The 19,827-nt window shown below is 43.7% G+C and overlaps 1 protein-coding gene across 1 annotated transcript in view; it reads left to right on the top strand.

Annotated features, from left to right (window-relative positions):
• LOC115656700 (interleukin-23 receptor-like) overlaps window positions 1-19,827 on the top strand; it is a 40,349-nt gene that overhangs the window by 12,607 nt on the left and 7,915 nt on the right. The window contains exons 5-10 of the mRNA XM_030573783.1: window positions 2,385-2,545; window positions 3,211-3,356; window positions 4,880-5,039; window positions 14,779-14,861; window positions 16,549-16,765; window positions 17,692-17,889. Of these exons, the coding sequence (XP_030429643.1) occupies window positions 2,385-2,545; window positions 3,211-3,356; window positions 4,880-5,039; window positions 14,779-14,861; window positions 16,549-16,765; window positions 17,692-17,889 (965 nt within the window). The remainder of the gene's footprint in view (window positions 1-2,384; window positions 2,546-3,210; window positions 3,357-4,879; window positions 5,040-14,778; window positions 14,862-16,548; window positions 16,766-17,691; window positions 17,890-19,827) is intronic.

Here is a 19,827-nt window from a genome sequence, read left to right as displayed (position 1 = left end):
CTTCTGTCGACTGCCTGTTCTCCTCAAGTGGGTTCAGGGAAGCAGCAGGAAACAGGAAGCTCCCTGAGAAGCTGGTGTTAATTAGTCCAGGATCCTGGGGGAGCTAGAGAGGTACATAAGAAGCTCCTCTTCCTCTCTCTCTCCCTGCAGCTCCTGCTGCTTTCTATTATTCCCTCTCACCTTTTCTCCTGCCTGTCTGTTATGTCTCTTGTGCCCTCCTTCCTCTAGCACAGCACTCCACCATCTCTGCGCATCTAGAGCAGAGAGAATACATATGCACCAGCAGCAGACAATTTTCTACATTCTGTGTCCTAGTGGCGCTGCCCCCCACCCCCACAGTCTGGCACCTGAGGCAGCCGCCTCAGGTCGCCTCACGGTAAGGCCAGCCCTGGCTATTTAGCTAGTAGTTGAGGATGTGTTTCCAGTCAAACCTAAACCGAGAATGTAAGACAAAAGCCAGCTTTCTACTCGATGCACCTGAGCCATCACTGTGTTACATTACTTGTATGTCAATGTAGCTCCTGCGCGTAGAACTCCATGGATTTATCCTTCTGTAAACTGGAGTAGTACAGTGGGGAAAAACGGCCACATGTTCTGTTGGGAGGTGCTAGACAGCACTAATTATCTGTAGCACAGCCTTCCCAACAAGATCAGGGCCCCGTTGTGCTAGGAACTGTACAAGCACAGTATAGCTACACTGCTATTGGAGGGGTAGTTGCAGCTCTGATGCACATATCTGCACTGTATCTTTACTCTAGCTAGCACAGATAATAAGAGCAGTGAAGACACAGTGGCACAGTCAGCATTGCAGGCTAGCAACATTAGTACGTAGCGAGAGTTCCAGGCAGGCTTGTACAGCCGGCTCTGGAGTCTATGCCACTGTGTCTTCACTGCTCTTTTTAGCTGTGCTAGCTAGAGTCAAGCTAGAATGAGTATGCGTACCCAAGCTGTAATCACACCTCCAATTATAGTGCAGACATGAACATAGCAAGAGATGGTTTCCTGTCCCAGAGACCTTACAATCTAAACAGACAAGACAGATAAAGGATGAAGAGGAAAATAATATCCCCATTTTACAGATGAAGCACAGAGAGGTTAAGTAACTTGCTTCAGGTCACCCAGGAAATTTGTGGCAGAGCCAGGAATTGAACCCAGCTCTCTGAAGTGCCATCCTCTTTCAATAGCGCACACATACTTATGAAACTTAACAGCAGAGAGAAAGCTGACTTCCCGAAGATTAATACAAAAAACAGTGTATTGGAAAGTGAGAAATAGGCAAGTCAGAAACAGAAGAGAGGGGTGGAAAGGAAAGGAAATACAGAGTAAACCTCCGACCCTCAAATGTATGGCATGTATGTTTCTATTTGTCAGCAAGGACCCAATGTCCAGAAGTAGTATCAAGTTGTTTAACCAGCTCTTGAAGAGGTCCTGAGATGCTATAATCTACCACAATGTCTTGAGATAGTAAAGCAACAATTTAAATAAATGCTGAAACACTGTAGTGTTTACTGCAGAATTCTTTCTCATAGCTTAGTTCTCACCTGTCAATTTGGACCTTTCTAAGTAAATCCACAAAAATGGAATACACCAGATTCTATTTTATTCAGAAAAAACAACACAGTCTGTACAATGATTCACAAAAAAATCCAGTGAATGAGAAATCACCATCTTTCTTTTTGTCTAGAATTCTGGACATGGATGGCAAAATGAGAAACAATGGGATTATGAGGCAAGGAAGTAGTAGGAAAAGCCGTTACTACATCAGTATCAATTTGGCAATGGTATATATTGCTAAGGAAAGAGGTGGCATCACTAGCCCAGCAGTCATCCTATGAGGTCTGGATGACCAATTGTGGATTGTTCGGGGATGTAGGAGACTGCCACAGTGCAGGAGGATCAACTTATTATCATACCACTAATCTTAAATGAGTGGCTGGGCTGCATTTGCTGCAGGAGATACAGGGCCAGCTCCAGGCACCAGCTTATCAAGCAGGTGCTTGGGGGGGCAACTCCCGAGCGGGGCAGCACTTTCAGGTATTCGGTGGCAATTCGGCAGAGGGTCCCTCACTCCCACTCCGAGCGAAGGACCTCACGCTGAATTGCCGCAGATCGCGATCATGATCACGGCTTTTGCGGGGGGGGGGCGGGGCTGCTTGGGGCGGCAAAACCCTTGGAGCCAGCCCTGAGGAGATAAGACTGACAAAACTGTTGTAACAATGTGGTGGCCCTACCATCCCCATTCTCAGGTATTTTTGTTTTTAAATTATATTGGTTTAAACTAGCACTTGTGCTGTTTCTGTCCTTGCTTTATTGAAGTCAATGACAAAATTCCCATTGACTTGAATAGGGCCCAGAATTTACTCCAGTGCTTTTTGCTTTTTTAGTTTACAGACAGGTGAGGAGAAAGAATTTCCTTCGACTGCAGCAATCAACATTTCATTGAGCAAATTACAAGGAGGCAAACTGTATTCTATTTGGGTCCAAGCCAAAAATGACCTAGGCACAGCACATTCGGATCATCTGCACGTTAACCTTGAGGATTTAGGTAATATATGGTAATTCACTAATGGCTTTGAAGGCAGGTTGTAATATGAACTAAAAAAAACCCTAACCAAAGTGATAAAATCTACATCTAGATGGATGTTCAGTACCGAAATTTTTGAGAACACTGGTGATAAATTACACATTGAGAACTGTTTAACATTAGGGAAACAGCTGCTGATGTACATTTCGATACACTGTCTTACGGCCCTCTCTTATTTGTTCTTCTCAAATTGGGCTGTAGTATTTTCCATCAATATTCTTTCACTGGTCACTATGCTGTCTCCTTAGTTTTTTGTGATGTGCTGGATTTGATACTGAGGCTCACAGAGTCTGTGATTTGTTATACATTTCAATTATAGCAAGTCTCATACTGCCCGTCTATTCGTTCCAACATTAAATTCCCAGCGTACGTTAATGAAAGTATAAAACTGATTAATGGGAAGTTATCTTTAACTGACAGTGAAATTGTCCAGCTATTGTTCTCTGATGGGGCTTTTTAACAGGTTGAACTGAAAAATCAAGATATATTTTTCTCAGGTGAGAACATATGTCTTCTGTAGTAAAGTATATTAAAAAATCATTATAGCAGGGCCTAACAGTGATAGACTAGCACCATTTTCTTCATGGGCTCAGAATAGATTCACCTTTCTTATGTGTCTCTTCTAGTGATACCAGCCACACCTGTTATCACCAATGTTGAAACTACAGACAGTTCAGCACCGAGAACCATACTCCACTGGAAAAAGCAAACATCCATGGAGAACGTTTATTGTGAAGAGAGATACAGAGCACTGGCAGACCAAACTTGGCATGTGAGGCAACCCTTTCTCAACTACGTAACATGGGCCTGCTGCTGTTCCCATTGACGTCAATGGCAAAACTCCCACTCACTTCAGTGGGAACAGGATTGGGCCCTGCGTGAAAGATCGCTGGGCTAGGATGTTGATACCAGTTTGCTGGTATCTGGTTTTTCATGCAGTCATTTGCTGTATTCAATGAGAGGGGAATGTCTATGAAGCAAGGATTTGCAAGCGATTGCATATACTCCCTACGGACATAATAGCACCATAACAACAAGGGTATTTGGGGGGTTGTTTTTAACAGGGCCACCCAGAGGATTCAGGGGGCCTGGGGCAAAGCAAATTGCCACCCCCCCCAGACGGCCCTGGTTTTTAAAACATTTTAAAATGAACTAAATTTTTGTGAAAGATGCAAAGCTAATCCTGGAGACCGAAGTCTTCTGTTTATTCAGACAGGTGCAGCAGTAGCAGGACAGTGCAAGCTTCATATTCTATCTGTGTGCATCAAACCTAACCTGGAGACACCTCCTCTGAGGGTTACGATAAGCTTTTCCACTGAAACTCCTACCAGGAGTCAATTAGTGATGTTGGTTTTGTGCGGTGGACTTGTCCACTCATACCTGGATTGAGACCACCTAGTCACTTCACATAGGTTACTAACAACTTTAGGGCCTTTGTGTCTTAGGCTGGATTCAAACAGGTGATTTGGAAGGGAGAAGCTCCAATTGAGCTATTCAGTAACACCCACTCACTGCCACGTGCAGACTTGCAGTGCTTTGTAACTCAAAATAATTTACCGCTGTACTTGCAGAATTCTTTAGATAAACCCTATACTACGCAAAAGAAAATTAATGCAATATTCAAGATATTTCCCAGTGCTACAGTTTAATTTAAATCACTTCCAAAGTGACAAACTGTGCTAGAAAAGCCACTCATACTATAATAAGAGTGTCCACCAGGGGAGTTATACCACTATAACGATTGCGGATTAAATTCACACCATCATACTGGTATAATGTCCCATGTAGAAAATCCCTAAGAGAGGAGGCTGCTTTTGTAGGTCGATTTAACATCAGCTGCTAAAGACTCAATTGTGCCCCGCCCCGACTGACTGTGCAAAAGGGCCAAGGTATATGTGAAGAATTTCCTCCACCCCTTACACCCTGCCAGGGGGACAGGACACAGTCCCAATCCCTCCATTTTGGGGAGCACTGCTTCCTTCTGACACTCCCAGAGGTGCAAACCCAGCCAGTACAGATAAGGAGGAGGCAGGGCCATGGCCACACCCCCCTTCACATTGGCATGAGGAGCTGGCCATGAACACAGTCCTAGGCTAAGGCACAGTGCAGTGCCCACACTGATCCTGCACTCTTAGGAGCTCGGGGGAGGCTGGTGCCTACTCCTTCAGGGCTAGGGCACTGGGCAGGGCTTGTTATAGCATCATTAATAGTTCCAGTACATGTTGTTGAAAGGATGTCTAATTTCACGAGGCTAGTTAGTACAGCTTGGAAAGTTATCTTGTTTGTCAATTTTAGATGAAAGAATGGGACATAAATGTGACAAGAGGGCCACACACAGAGTACAGCCTGGAGTTGAACACAGAGTATGAGTTTCAAGTGAGATGCCGATTAATTCTTGCCAAAAGCTATTGGAGTGGATGGAGTGCCCCCTTTACTTACACAACCCCAGAAGCAGGTGAGTTCACACCCAGGCTTACAAGTGAATTGCTCCATCTCCTGCTGTCATGCATCACTTTTTCTTATTTTTTCAAAAGTTTTGAATGAGAGCACCCCCTTGTTTGGGGCAATTGTCAAAGGGAGTGGAGTGGTGCAGGCTTCTAGTTACCCTGTTATTGGAACATGTGGGATCAGTTCACGGTCAGGTGTACCTTATTGGAGCAGTACCTTATTGGGTATACATATAAATAAAAGAACTAGATACATTCATGGAGGATAGGCCCATCAATGGCTATTAGCCGGGATGGTGTCCGTAGCCTCTGTTTGCCAGAAGCTGGGAATGGGTGACGAGATGGATCCCTTGATGATTACCTGTTCTGTTCATTTCCTCTGGGGCATCTGGTAATGGCCACTATTAGAAGACAGGATACTGGCTTAGATGGACCTTTGGTCTGATCCAGCATGGCCATTCTTATGTTCAGATTCCCTGGTCAGTGCATGCCAGCTGGAAGTCCAGCCATGCCTAACCCCTGCCAGCTAATCAGAGCCCCTTTGGGCCAGGGTGCAAGAAATGGGAATGTTAGCTGGGTCCACCGCTTAGTGCTCTTAATCACTGATAAGAAATCCTGCCTCTGCGCTATAGTGGTGATCAAGAATGCTCCTTATATCTTCTTCCATGTTAATCCAACAAAGTGACCAAGATTTGTCTCTTACCAAGTAAAACAGGAATGGAGCATTTGATTTTCTAATCAGACTAAATGTAAAAAATAGTCACTTCAGCCATTCCCTGTGTGACAATCTCTCTTGCTACAAACACTTCCCATTCCTCCTGGTTGGCAGGCTATAGGGGAACAAAGGCCCACTGTAAAGATATTTGTGATGGCATGTGACACATCATTTCCCACTTGACAGCATAAAGGGTACATTTTTTAAGACGGGCTGAGGTGCAACCTCTCTTTTGACAGCTGCAGTTAGGTAACTGAGTTAACTGCAGTTAGGTAACTGCAATTAGGTAGAGAGGCAGGTACCCAGGTTTGCACCTGGGATTCAAACACACACGCAAAAATACAAATACAAGTGAATCTGCAAAGAGGAGATTGACTGTTTGTAATGTTTGGGCTTTCACCTTTTGGTGATGTTTAACCAATCAGGGTAGATGTCATCAGAAAAGTTAGTGCCGTTTTTTAAATGACTGAGTCAAAGGAGACACAAGGTGAGTGAGGCAATATCTTGTATTGGGCCAACTTCTGTTGGTGAAAGAGACAAACTTTTGGCTACACAGAGCTCTTCTTCAGGTCATTTGTAACTCAAAAACATGCCTCTTTCTCCAATGGAAGTTGGTCAAATACAAGATATTACCTCATCCACTTTGTTTCTAATATCCTGGAGACAACATGGCTACCACAACACTACGAACAACATCAGTCAGAGGAGACAGCATATCTAATGGTTAAAGTAGGAGATTTGGAGTCAGGACATCACAATTGTGTTCCTGGTTTTGACAATGACTAAACCTTTCTGCGCCTCAGTGTACCTACCTGCTCATCTACTCATCTACCTCATAGGGTCATTATGAACCTTAACATATATAATGATCTTCATGTGAAAGGCATTGATATGAGCACAGAGTTTCAATGCTAGTTACTGCCTCATGTTTTAAACTGAGCTAATAAAATAATTGCTGTACCCATTCTGCCTCTTCTCTAATGCAGCTGGCATCAACCCTGGCCAATGCACTGTGACACCTTTCCTTAGATCACTGCCTCCCAGCAGTGGCACATGCAGGAACGATACAGCAGCGCCATCCAAAGCTTGAGTCAAAGCCACTGCAGTCAAAGGGCACCTTTCCATTTACTTCATTAGGCTTTGGATCAGGCCCTGGATTAGCATCTCATTCGTGGATATAGGTTTTCAAAGATACCATGAGTACTTTCATCCAGGGTGGATATATGAACCATGGTAGAACTCACACTTGTCATAAAGGCACTATTTACTTATCTATTTGCAGTGTGCCTCATCTTTGAAAGTGAGCAGACAGCTATTTCCTGGTATATCAACAGCATAATTAATTTGATCCAATTCTTATGTATAGTTGGATTATTCAGTCATTCTATGTGCTCTGCTGTCACGCAGAGTGCCACTTGATTCTGAACAGAATTACAATTTAACTCCCCAATCCTGCGAACACTTACACTCCAGTCACTTCCCACATGTTAGCAGCCGTAATGACTGTTTGCAAAGTGTTTTCCAGAGGAAAATCTCTCAGCATTATTGTGCCAGGAACTGTATGCCTTTTGGGCAGATGCACCATTGTACCGCCACTTTGGCAATTATAAGGCCAGTCAAATTAATTTTTCCCCCAGCCTGTCTGAATCGTGGAGACTACATACTCAGGGCTCTAGTCTCCTGTAGATACAGAAAAAGATTAGATTTTTATGTAACCTTATGTAGGTTAAATACCTACATAAGCAAATGCCCCGCAAATTGATGGGCAAATAGAGTTAACAGCACATCTAGGCAAGAAGTGGTCTCACGGTAGTGTTCTGCTGGTGCCCTCTGCTGGCTTATTCTGGGTATGACATTGTCAGTAGCCAGAAAGCTTGCTGGTTGATTTCTGCTTCCATCTAGAGGTGATTTATCACGAGCTGTTATAGAAGCAGACTCTTCAGCTATTCCTTGAACAGTCCTGATTTGAGTCCTAGATCCTGATGTAATTAGGGTGACCAGATGTCCTGATTTTATAGGGACAATCCCGATTTTGGGGTCTTTTTCTTATATAGGCTCCTATTACCCCCCATGCCTGTCCCGATTTTTCACACTTGCAGTCTGGTCACCCTTAGATGAGATGGCTGCTCAGCCTCTACCCCTGTTGATTAAGGCATTCGAGATTCTGTTTTAATAACGCAGTCACAGGGTTGGTTCGTTTTTAAACAAGAACTTCACAAGATACCTGATGTGGCCAAAGTGGAGGGGGAACTCAGGAGAAAGCAGAGGCTATTGGAACATTACAGCCTCACAACCTTCTCTCTCAAAGGGGAAACAGGATCATTTGTGAGGTGTCTGGTGGTTGTGAGAAAGCCATTTCCCATTGAGAATGGTCCCTCTGTGAAGGAGAGTTGAAAGAATTTAATACAAAGCCCTCCCCCAAGGCAGGGAATGTATGTAAATACTGAAAAATACCCTTTCTCTCCCCCCACCACCTCAAACACAAACTTATTTCACTGAAAACATTTTTCAGTTGCTTATGGACCAATGCTAGGGACCTGGCTAACAAGCAAGAGGAATTAGGAGTTCTCAATGATGAGAAGAAAGTGGATACAACTGGCATTACTGAAGTTTGGTTGGATAATTCACATGATTGGAATGTTAGGAAAAACAAAAAACAAACCCCAAACCAACCATGGTTATAATTTGTCCAGGGTGGCATTCTCCATAAAAGACACCATTGCCTATTTTAGAGTTATCAATACCTTGGAACAACAGCATCTTGACTGCACGTGGATCAATGTGCTAACCAGAGTTGGCCAGAAATAGAACTTCTGTTCTGCAGAAGACTTCAAAGTTTCAGAATAAATTCCATCCCAGTTTGGGACAAAAAGTAAAAACTTTGAAGTTTTTCATGAGACAGAAGTTCCAAATCCTTCCAGTTTGGGAGAACCAAAATGAATTTTTTTGCCTTTCCCGTTGCTCACCTGGAAGGCTTTTATAATTTGCCCTCTATACCTTCTAGGGAGGCTGCTGGGGTACCATCAGTTTGATTTTCCTGGTGGAAAAATAGAAAATTTTTAGCAAAATTGAAGTTTTCCCACAGAAAAATTTGATTTTGCAAATGTAACCCACACACTTCCTGGGTGTAAGTACTGTCTCATCTAGCAGCACCGAAGCCACTTAGAGATTAATGAGTCTGCTCGACAGCCTTAGCTAAGTGTCATATGGCTTTTAGCTCATGCAGTAGAGACTCATGCATTTAGCTCCAGAGATCCCACATCCGATCCTGCCTGACGACGACCGGGGTCTGTCGGTGCTACAGAAAGATATTTTCTGTTGGAAAATCATTCAGACAGAAAGTTCCCAACCATCTCTAGTGTTGACTAACAAACCCCAGGAGGAGGATCTATTACAGTGCACCAAATCAAACCAGAGAGGAACTAGGAATTACTACTTATGCACCCTTCTGTAATGTGTGGAAAGAAACACTTGTTATGAAGGACTTCAATTTGGGAGACGTATGATGGAGGTCTTGTGCAGCCAGTCGTCAGTCATTAGAGTTTTTTAAACTTATAGGTGATAGTTTTCTAACACAAAAGGTATTGCACCCACCATAATTCAGGAAGCGCTATGGGCTGTATTATGCAGGAGGTCAGACTTGATTATCACAATGGTCCCTTCTGGCCTTAGAATCTATGAGGTAAGTATTTTGGACCTCATTCTGGTGGATACAGATGAATTAATCACTGGCTCACTGGAAGGGAAGCTGGTGATTGCCTAGGGACCAGAAATCATTACCTGATTACATTCAATACGGGCAAACAGAGGACAATCCCAACCACTAATATATATCCTTGCTGCGTCAAAAGCAATAGTTTCCCAAAGCTGTGGGAAATGATTAGCAGAATTGATTGGGGGAAAATGTGAATAGAGATTAGGAATTCTTTAACAAGAATTTGAGGGTGTGGCTGGATCACCATCTCTAGAGCACCCCCTTCAGAGCATGGCCGACTCCTCACCCAGCTTCCTTCTGGGTCTCCTGGCAACTTTCCACAATCCAAAATATTTCTAACCTTCTGAGTTCTAATTTATTGAGTCTTTACATAGTTTCCAGTGGCTCTGCAGGCCCACACCGTTTCCTCTTGACAAAGGGATTCCACAGCCCTCTTTCTATGGCTTGTGCTGTGCTTCTCCTGGTTCCTATACGTTGCCCTCCACCAGTTCCACCCAGGCTGACATCAAAGGCTTTCAAGAAACAAAACTCAAAACAAAACCTTCATAACAACAGTTCTTTCTCCAAGGCATCTCACTGGTGCAGTCTTCCTCTACAGGTTGCAGGCCAGGTCACCCCACCAGGCAGTAGACAAGCAGTCTTCCCTTTCTAGAGTCTCCCCTGGGTGCCCCGCATCCTCTCTGCTCTCTATTCCTCCTCTTGTTATGAGTGAAGAGGCAGCTTATATATACCCCTGTTTTCTCAGACTTTGTGCTGGCTGGCTGAGAGACGGGGAATGCTTGTGCCAACATACAGCACAAGGGTCTTAGCCCTGAGGTCTTAAAGAGACAGGAACCTGGGTTTCCCCCAAGTCTAACTATTACTCTGGGACTACTTCCTCTTTCCCAACATCTGATCCAGAACTCCTGGAACAGCATTTTGCTTTCCCAATACCTCTTAAAGAGGACAGACCACCTTGTAACAGAGGGTCAAGAAGCCATGATTTCACAGTCAAACCTGATTCAGTGGCAAAGTGAAGGTAGCAGCTAGAAATAAAAATGCAACATATAATAAACGGGGAAAGAGTGAAACAGATAGCAACTGATATAAATTAGAGGTTAAGAAGTGCAGAAAATAGATAAAGGAAACCTAAGACATCAGGGAAAAATCCATGGCTGGCAGGGCTAAGAATAAGGAGTTTTTTAAGTATATTAGGACTAAAAAGGAATCGTAGCAGGTCCATTACTAGATGGAGATGGTAAAAATATTAATAATGATGTAGAACAGGCAGAAGCAGGTAAAACATTTCTATTCTGTATTTGGAAAGAAGGAGGAGGATGTTCTTATATTGCATGAGGATGATGAAGTACCATCCAATCCATTAATAACCAAGGAGGATGTTAGACAACATCTACTAGGGATCAACATTTTAAAATCAGCAGGCCATGATTTCTTGTGCCAAGAGTCCTAAAAGAGCAGGCTGAAGAGAGCTCTATCCCAATGATATTCATTTTTAATAAATCTTGGCATACTAGAGAAATTGCAGAAGACTGAAAGAATGCTAATGTGCCAATACTCAAAAAGGGCAAGCAGGATAAGCTGGGTAGCTATAGGCCAGTAAGCGAGAACAAATGAAGGAGAAACTGATACAGTTATAAATAATGCAAGTCGACATAGTTTTATGTAAAATAGGACTTGTCAAACAAACCTGACTTCATTCTTTAATGAGATTACAAGTTTAGTTGATAAAGATAACTGCATAGATGTAATATACACCTCTACCCGATATAACACGAATTAGGATATGACACGGTAAAGCAGCACTCTGGGGAGACAGGGGTGTGCGCTCCAGCGGATCAAATCAAGTTCGATATAATGTGGTTTCATCTATAACACAGTAAGATTTTTTGGCTCCCAAGAACAGCATTATATCGAAGTAGAGGTGTATTTAGACTCTTGTGGGACATTTGACATAGTACTGCACAACAGTATGACTAAAAACTTAGCGGTATATGATATAAATAGAGCACAAATGAGTTAAGAGCTGGCTGACAGATCTCAAAAAGTAGTAGTTAATGGGAATTATCTTTGAATGGGAGTGTTTCTAGTGGGGTTCTGCAGATACTAGGTGTGATGCAATTCAACATTTTCACAATGATCAGGAAGTAAATATAAAATCCCTGTGAGGAAATTAGTAGATGACACAAAGATTGGTGGAGCAGTCAATGAGGAGGACAGGACAGTAACACAGAACAATCTCGATTTCTTGGTAAACTGGGTCCTGTGACGAAGTCCACTCATAGCTCATGGCACCTCCTCGTGGCCATCCTGGGGATTAGCCAATTTGCACCCTCCTCTGATGATGTCTTCACCTATCCTGTCTCACCCTGTGATCCCTCTCGCTCCAGGAACTGCAGCCTCCTCTTTGATGACTAACAGCTTCATTTGGGCATAAGCTTTCATGGGTAAAAAAAACCACTTCTTCAGATGCATGGAGTGAAAATTACAGATACAGGCATAGATGTACTGGCACATGAAGAGAAGGGAGTTACCTTACAAGTGGAGAACCAGTGATAAGGCAGCTAATCAGTTAGGGTGGATGTGGTTCACTCCCAATAATTGACGAGGAGGTGTCAATACCAAGAGAGGGAAAATTGCTTTTGTAGTGAGTCAGCCACTCCCAGTCCCTATTCAAACCCAGATTAATGGTGTTAAGTTTGCAGATGAATTGTAGCTCTGCAGTTTCTCTTTGAAGTCTATTTTTGAAGTTTTTTGTTGAAGGATGGCTACTTTTAAATCTGTTCTTGAATGTCCAGGGAAATTGAAGTGTTCTCCTACTGGCTTTTGTATATTATCATGCCTGATGTCTGATTTGTTTCCATTTATTCTTTTATGTGGCCAATGTACATGGCAGAGGGGCATTGCTGGCACATGATGGCATATATCACATTAGTAGATGTGCAGGTGAATGAGCCCCTGATGGTGAGGCTGATGTGGTTGGGTTCTATAATGGTGTCGCTGGAGTAAATATGGGGACAGAGTAGGCAACGGAGATTGTTACAGGGATTGGCTCCTGGGTTAGTGTTTCTGTGGTGTGGTGTGCAGTTGCTGGTGAGTATTTGCCTCAAATTCAGGAGCTGTCTAAGTGAGGACTGGCCTGTCTCCCCAGGTCTGTGAGAGTGAGGGATCGTTTTCCAGGATAGGTTGTAGATCATTGATGATGTGCTGGAGAGGTTTTAGCTTGGGGCTTTACGTGATGGCCAGTGGTTATTCTGTTATTTTCCTTGTTGGGCCTGTCCTTTAGTCGCTCTGTCAATCTGTTTCCTCACTTCCCCAGGTGGGTATTGTAGTTTTATGCCCAAATAAATCTGTTAGTCTTTAAGGCAGGACTTTGGAGCTGTGCTCCAGCTCCAGGCAAAAGCTTGCAGCTCCACTGCTCTGGAGCTGCTTATGCTCCCGCTCTGGGCTTCGCTCCAAAGCCCTGCTTTAAGGTGCCACCGGACTTCTCGTTGTTGTGGTGGATACAGACTAACACGGCTACCCCTCTGATACTAGCCTCCTCTTTGTGACTTGGCCCTCCAGCTGGGTCACCAAACATGTTCCCACCTTCCAGACTATTAAAGTCCCTCTTGGCAAATAGGCTCAGGCAGTCTTCCTGCTCACTGCTCCACTGGTGCCACTCTGTTAGTGGCTGGTACAGGGACCCGGGTCCACCCTCTACTCCAGGTTCTGGCTCAGGGGCCTTCTCATCAGCAGCCAAGGTTTGACCTACCCCATACATCACTGCTCTTTCCCCTGAGCCTTGCCTACCTCTCTGGCTCGCCCCCTTCTCTGGGCTTGCCCTCTTCCCAGGGAGTAACTATGCAACGTGTCTCTAGCCCCAGACACACCTCCATTCTCCCAGGGAGCAACTGGAGACTTCTTCCGTCCAGTCCCCCTTCTGCTGTATGGCTTTATGGAAGTCCCACCTATTCCTGCCCAGCATCTGTTCACAGTCAATCCCCTGCTCCCTGGCTCCTCCTCCAGGTGCAGTCCTTGGAGTTAACTGGCTTGTCTGGCCACCTGAAAGCCTTCCAGTCCTGTGCAGGGTAAACACCCCATCACAGGCCCATTCAAATAAAATGCATTTTAAGGTAGTCAAATGCAAAGTTAAAATACACATCTAGAAACAAGGAATGGAGGCCACACCAATCGAATGGGGGGCTGTATCCTAGAAAGCAATGACTCTGAGAAGGATTTAGGGGACAAAACAACTGAATATGAGCTCCCAGTGCGATAACATGGCAAAAAGGGCTAATGTGATCCCTGGACCTGTAAGTATGAGTAAGAATAAGGAGACAATTTTACCTCCGTATATGGCATTGGTGAGTCTGGTACTGGAATATTGTGTACAGTTCTGGTGTGCACATTTTAACCAGGATATTGAAAAATTGGAGAGGATACAGAAGACAGCCACAGAAATGATGCAAAGTCTGGACAATCTCAGACTGTTTAGCTTATCAAAAAGAGTGAGAAGTGACTTGATTACAGCCTACAAGTACTTTGTGATGACAACATTCTTTAACGAGGAGACAATACTTTAATTTAGTGGAGAAAGGCAAAACAAGAACCAGCGGTGGGAAATTGAAGTCAGACAAATTAGAAATTAGGAACAGATTTTTAACAATGACGATGATTACTCACTTGAACAAACTACCAATGGAATTCCCCATCTCTTGGTGTCTTCGGAGATCATGACTGGATGCCTTTCTCAAAGACAGGAGTTAGCCAAACACAAGTTATCAGGCAAGATATCTCAATGCAATGGTAAATAGGTGAAACATGGCTTGTGATACAGATCTAATGGTCCCTCTGGCCTTAAAACTCCATGAATCATCCATTGGTAGGTGGCCCATCGCAAAGCATCTATAAGTGCCAAACAATAAAACCAAACCACAAAAGGCTCATCTTATGAAGGGATTAAGAAACTAATCAAGTATTCATAATACTAAAGAGTAGTAATAATAAATAACTCTACCGAGTTGGGTTGTTTCCCTTTGTCTAGCGGCAGAGCTTTGTACCAGCAGGTCTCTGAGACCAGGCAGGCATCATCAACTCCTTCCCTGCTGTCTTAAGGAGCTAAACTAAAGGCAGCTCAGTTATTAATTATTATTAGAAAGTTTATAGAAATGTATCTGCCAGAGCCTGTGTCAAAGGGGTTGCTTTGAAAATACTTGCTGATGCCATTTGATTTTAATACTGAACTAAGTCATATACCAAATCACGGCCATTACCTTGTTCATTTAAATATTAATACCAGAAATCACCAATTCAGTTACTGTACTTCTTTTGATTGCAGCACCTTCTAAAATCCTGGATGTGTGGAGGGTTATGGGTCCAGTATACATGAACGGTAGCCGAGAAGTGACGGTCTTGATAAAGGTAATGCTATTTTGTTTCTCAAGCCACATGGGATTCTAAAATACCATTTATTATTAATTATTATTATTATTATCTGTATTACTGTAGCATTTAGGAGCCCCAGTCATGGGCCAGGACCCTGTTGCCCTAGGTGCTGTATGGACGCAAAACAAAAAAAACAACCCGCCCCTGCCCTGAAGAGCTTACAACCTAAATAGACAAAAGAGACACAGGGTGGGGTAGGAGCAGAATACATCAGCAATAGGAACAGTGTGATGGCAGCAAACAGCATGTTAGTGCCACTGCTTTTCAGGGGGAGGAGGGTTAGGATATCAGCGAAGCAGAAGGGAGAGGGGACACTGACAGACAGGGAGAGGGAGGAGAAGGTAAGAGGAGTGAAGCTGGGATGAAGAGACTCTTGGTATGTCTACACTGCCAGCTAGCTTGGGCTGCGGGGCTGTTTCATTACAGTGTAGACCCACAGAGTCCTAGAGCCCAGGCCCCACCCTGAGCCCAGACTCCGACACTGCAATGAAACAGCCCAAGCCCAAGTCAGCCAGCCTGGGCCAGCTGTCAGGGACGGCGGGTTTGTATAATTTTTGGTGGTGCCCAGAACAGGTCCAAGTCTCCTGCCCCTCCTCCCCCCCACACACCTGCCTACGGCTCTGGGAGGGAGTTTGGGTGCAGGAGGGGGTTTGACATGCAGGCTCTGGACTGGGGCAGGGGTTTGGAGAGTGTGGGGGGAAGCGGTGCAGGCTCTGGGAGAGAGCTTGGGTGCTAGGTGAGGGCTCTGGGCTGGGGCAGGGAGTTGGGGTGAGGCGGGTGAGAGGTGCAGGCTCTGGGAAGGAGTTTGGGTATAGGACGGGGTGAGGGGTGCAGACTCTGGTCTGGGGCAGGGGTTTGGGCTGTGGGACCGGGTGAGGGATGCAGGCTCTGGGAGGGAGTTTGGGTGCGGACTTTGGGCTGGGGCAGGAGGTTGGGGCGCAGGGTAGACATATCCTATGAGGGAGGGAGAGGGTGATGGTTGGAGTAAGCAGCCAGTCACCAAAGGGCAGAGAAAGTCCTGTCAAAATGGTAGAAAGTTCTCCAAAAAGGACTAAAGTCCCTGCTTTGGCTGCTTCTGCCTCTCTGGCTTGCTGGTCTTTGAATCTTTCTCCTAAGCCCATATGGTGGGGTGGGGGGAAGGGAGAAGAGAGACATCCCTGGATCCTGATACCCTGTAAGGGAGGTGAGAGTTGCTCCCCTGCACAGTTATGGGCTCAGGAAGGAGGGGAGGGAAGAGATTTTAGTTTTGTGGCTCTAGTGCCGAACAAAATTAGGGCTCATCTGGGAGTGTTCCACATCCTGGTTATATGGGAGTTCAAAGCTACAAGAAAAAGTGATGTTTTTCTTGTACAAGCAGTAACCAGCCAGTTTGTTTGAGGGAAGACAGAGGACAAAGACGATGACATGCCTGTATAAACTTAAGGCAAAATTTGTTTGTGTCTATTCCTTTAAGAGAAATTGTTCCAGAGTATTCTGCATGCTAAGTTGATGAGTCTCACTCCAGTCCTTTGAAATCCTCTGTCAATTAACAATACTCTTGGCACATAGTTACAATTTCATGCAAAGCGCTATGCGTGGGGATGGAGAACTTAGGAATGTGTTCCCCAGTGGCAGCAAACAACACATTGTTCTATAAGGGCATTTGTTTTTCCATTGTTTTCAGCCTCTCGCGCCAAAAGATGCCAGAGGAAAAATTCTGGGTTACAGGGTGTTCCATGAAAGCCGGGGAGAAATGGTTAACTTATGTAACACATCAGACACCCAATGCAAAGTTCTGGTTTCCCCAGCAACGCGTACCGTCCACGTGACTGCATATAATTCCAAGGGAAGTTCCATGCCAGCCAGTATAACAGTGACCCAAGAGCACAGTAATGTTAATGGTAAGATTATGCACACATCATCATTCGCTTTAACTGAAATCTGGTTTTGTCAGAACTGGGAAAAAAAAGTCTTCTGTTTATTGCTTTAAAGTGGAGAAAACCCTCTGGAAATTCTGCTCCTACCCACTTCTTTTATAAATGAATTTAGTGCTCTCCAGAAGCCCTGGAGACAATAAGCAGCCATATATTTCAAACGTTCCTCTCTGACCATGTGCAACAATAGGTTTAAAAATAAGTTTTGGGCTGTCTGCATTGGCTGGCACCAGCTGACACTACTGTGCTGCTTAAGTAGGTCTTGAAAGCAGTCACAGAATGTGGGCAATTTCCCTATGTACACAGGACCTTAGTGAGAATAACCCCTTTCATTTCCAATAAAAGCACAGTTTCACCTTTACATCTCGTCATTTAAAACAACAAACAACAACAAGGCATTAGAAGTAGTTTCAGGGTCTACATCTGTCTCAGATTCCCCAGGCCAATGACTGTGGTTTTCCACAACCACATTTTCCTGTTTTCTAAAATGTTTCTTGCACTCAGCAACGTGGGAAACTCCCACAGACACTGCAAGTGAAAGGGGTTATACAGTGAAAATGACTAAATAGAAAGTGCATTAGGTAAATAAAGTGGAAAAATCAGATTGTTCTTGAGTCTCTCTATTAGAAGAATCAGAGGTGTTTCTTGTAAAAAGCAACAGGTACAGATTTTCAGAGAGAGAAAAGGTGTGATAAACTCAACAATGGGCCTTTAACATATAAAATGCTCCATGTCTGTGTAAAATCTCTTCCTTTCATTTCAAGATCATTTCTTAAATTATTCCAGAGCATAGGCAGTTTTCCTGTGCAGAATGGGCCATTTAATGGGCCTTCCTATGACTGGAAGGATCCGGCCCACCTTAGTCATATCACTCCTCTTACCTCTGTTTGCAGATTTCCTATCCCCCACCAACATGCAGATTAGCCATGATGACCACAGAAGAGTCTCTGTCAAATGGAAGCTGCCTAAATACACTGGAAGATCAGTTCTGTGGTTCATAGTTGAATGGATTTCTGCAGCTCAGCATAATCAGCAACATGATTTTTTATGGAAGAAAGTCCCCAGCCAGGGTACATTTACATATATAGAGGGTAAGATATGGTAACAATCTTTTTGCTATTTACTTTCTGTATAGTGCTATAGATGTACACAAGGCCTTGTAGCTCAAAACACAACAAAAGAAAACAAAGGAACTGTGAATTTAAATTGAGCCCCAGGTCTCTGGTACTTTTAACAGTACAAATATGACAAAGGAGAGCAGGTGGAAGTCTGTAGCAGATAGGCAGGAGGGAGAAATTTCATGGTCTGAAAGAGGTTGGGGCAGGAAATGTGGAAATTAATGGGGAGGCTGTTCGAAATGCAGGGTGCTCTGTGAAAGGAGGGACCAAGTCACAAAGAGGGAGAAGACATGAAACTTGGCTAGATTGTGGGAAGTAGTGTAGTCATATGTGGGCTGGGAAGAGTGGTACATATGGAAATATGTCTATAAAGAGTGAAAGGACAGGAGAGGAGGTAGTAATATGTGAGGCAGCAACTGTCTTCTGCAGTTATTGTTGCTGAACAATTGTAGAGGACAAAACCTGCAGGCTTTACTCAGGCAAAATTCCCACTGAGGTCAAGCATCCAGCTAATAAGGATTGTGGCATGTGTCCCATTATGCTAAATGCAGCGTTGTTGTAGCCATCTTGATCCCAGGATATGAGTGAGAGACAGGGTGGGCGAAGTAATGTCTCTTATTGGACTAACTTCCATTGGTGAAAGAGAGAAACTTCAGAAGAGCCCGCTGTAGCTCAAAAGCTTGTTTCTTTTACCATCATCAACTTCTGTTGGTCCAATAAAAGATATTACCTTCACCAACCTTGTCTCTCCGTTATGTTGACTGCAGATCTCGTCAACAAAGTGTTCCTGGTCCCCACATTTCCATGTGATCATTGGCATTTTACTCCCGTAAAATCAGTCGGCATAGGCTTGCTGAATTGCATATAATGGGATCTGTTTTCCTGAGCAGTGTAGCAATTTAGCCTAGGATGAATCTCCAGTTAACCATATTAGTTGGAAAAAAGATTCTGTACTGATATATTATGAGGAAAATGTGAGAAACCAAATTCAAGTGAAAATTGGTAGCTGCTTTCATCACAATAAATACAACTGTATAATAAAAAATTAACACATCCTTTGTAGTCACCTTCTCATTGGATGGCATGTTACATTACAAGTAATCCCTTCCATAAACTGTTAATGAATATGGTCTTTACAGTGGAATGTACAGTGCAGAAAACGAAGCCTCACTGTAATTGATACATAATTAATTCTTCCATCTGATAAACCATATGACACCCCAGAGATTATAAAATTTGCTTTGGCACATACGCATATATGCATTAATTTTGCTAAATTGGCAGCAATGCACATTCAGGAAGTTTGGGTCTGTAGTTTTTATTATTGAAACGTGAAAAGTTTGATACCCAAATTCTCTCAACACAAATGTCTCCAGTGTTATGTATCAGAACTGACCTGTCATACATAAGTTAGCTATATTCAATCTGTATTCAGCTGAAATTTCCTTCTGAAAGTTTTAATAATATACTTCTCTTTCTAGCATTTTTTAAAACCACAAGTCACTGAGGTGTCAAATATCCACAGGGCTTTTCATCTTCAAAGGACTTTATAGACATTAACTAATTAATCTACACTGCAATGTTAATGAGTGCTCTTCCATTAGAGATAGGCAAGTAGAGAGAAGTTTCCAAGAAAATTTGAATTTTTTGTCAAAAATTAATATAGAAATACATTAATTAATTTTAAAAGCCCCCAAAATGGAAATATTTCAGCCAAACCCCAAAATATTTAGGTTTGGCCATGCTGCTGCAGGCAGTGCCTCATGGGAAGTGTTGTTCAGTTGCCTCACGTCTCCATTGTCCTCTACGGACTAGGCTTCCCACCCAGACTACATCTTCCCATGATGCACAGTGCCAAGGACACCCATGATGCACTGCTTCCCCACTCAAAAGGAGAGCCTAGAATGTATC

The sequence above is a fragment of the Gopherus evgoodei genome, chromosome 8 (assembly GCF_007399415.2).
Source record: "Gopherus evgoodei ecotype Sinaloan lineage chromosome 8, rGopEvg1_v1.p, whole genome shotgun sequence".
Lineage (NCBI taxonomy): Eukaryota > Metazoa > Chordata > Testudines > Testudinidae > Gopherus > Gopherus evgoodei.
Note: the sequence above shows the minus strand (reverse complement) of the source record. Positions and strands in the feature narration are given on the sequence as shown.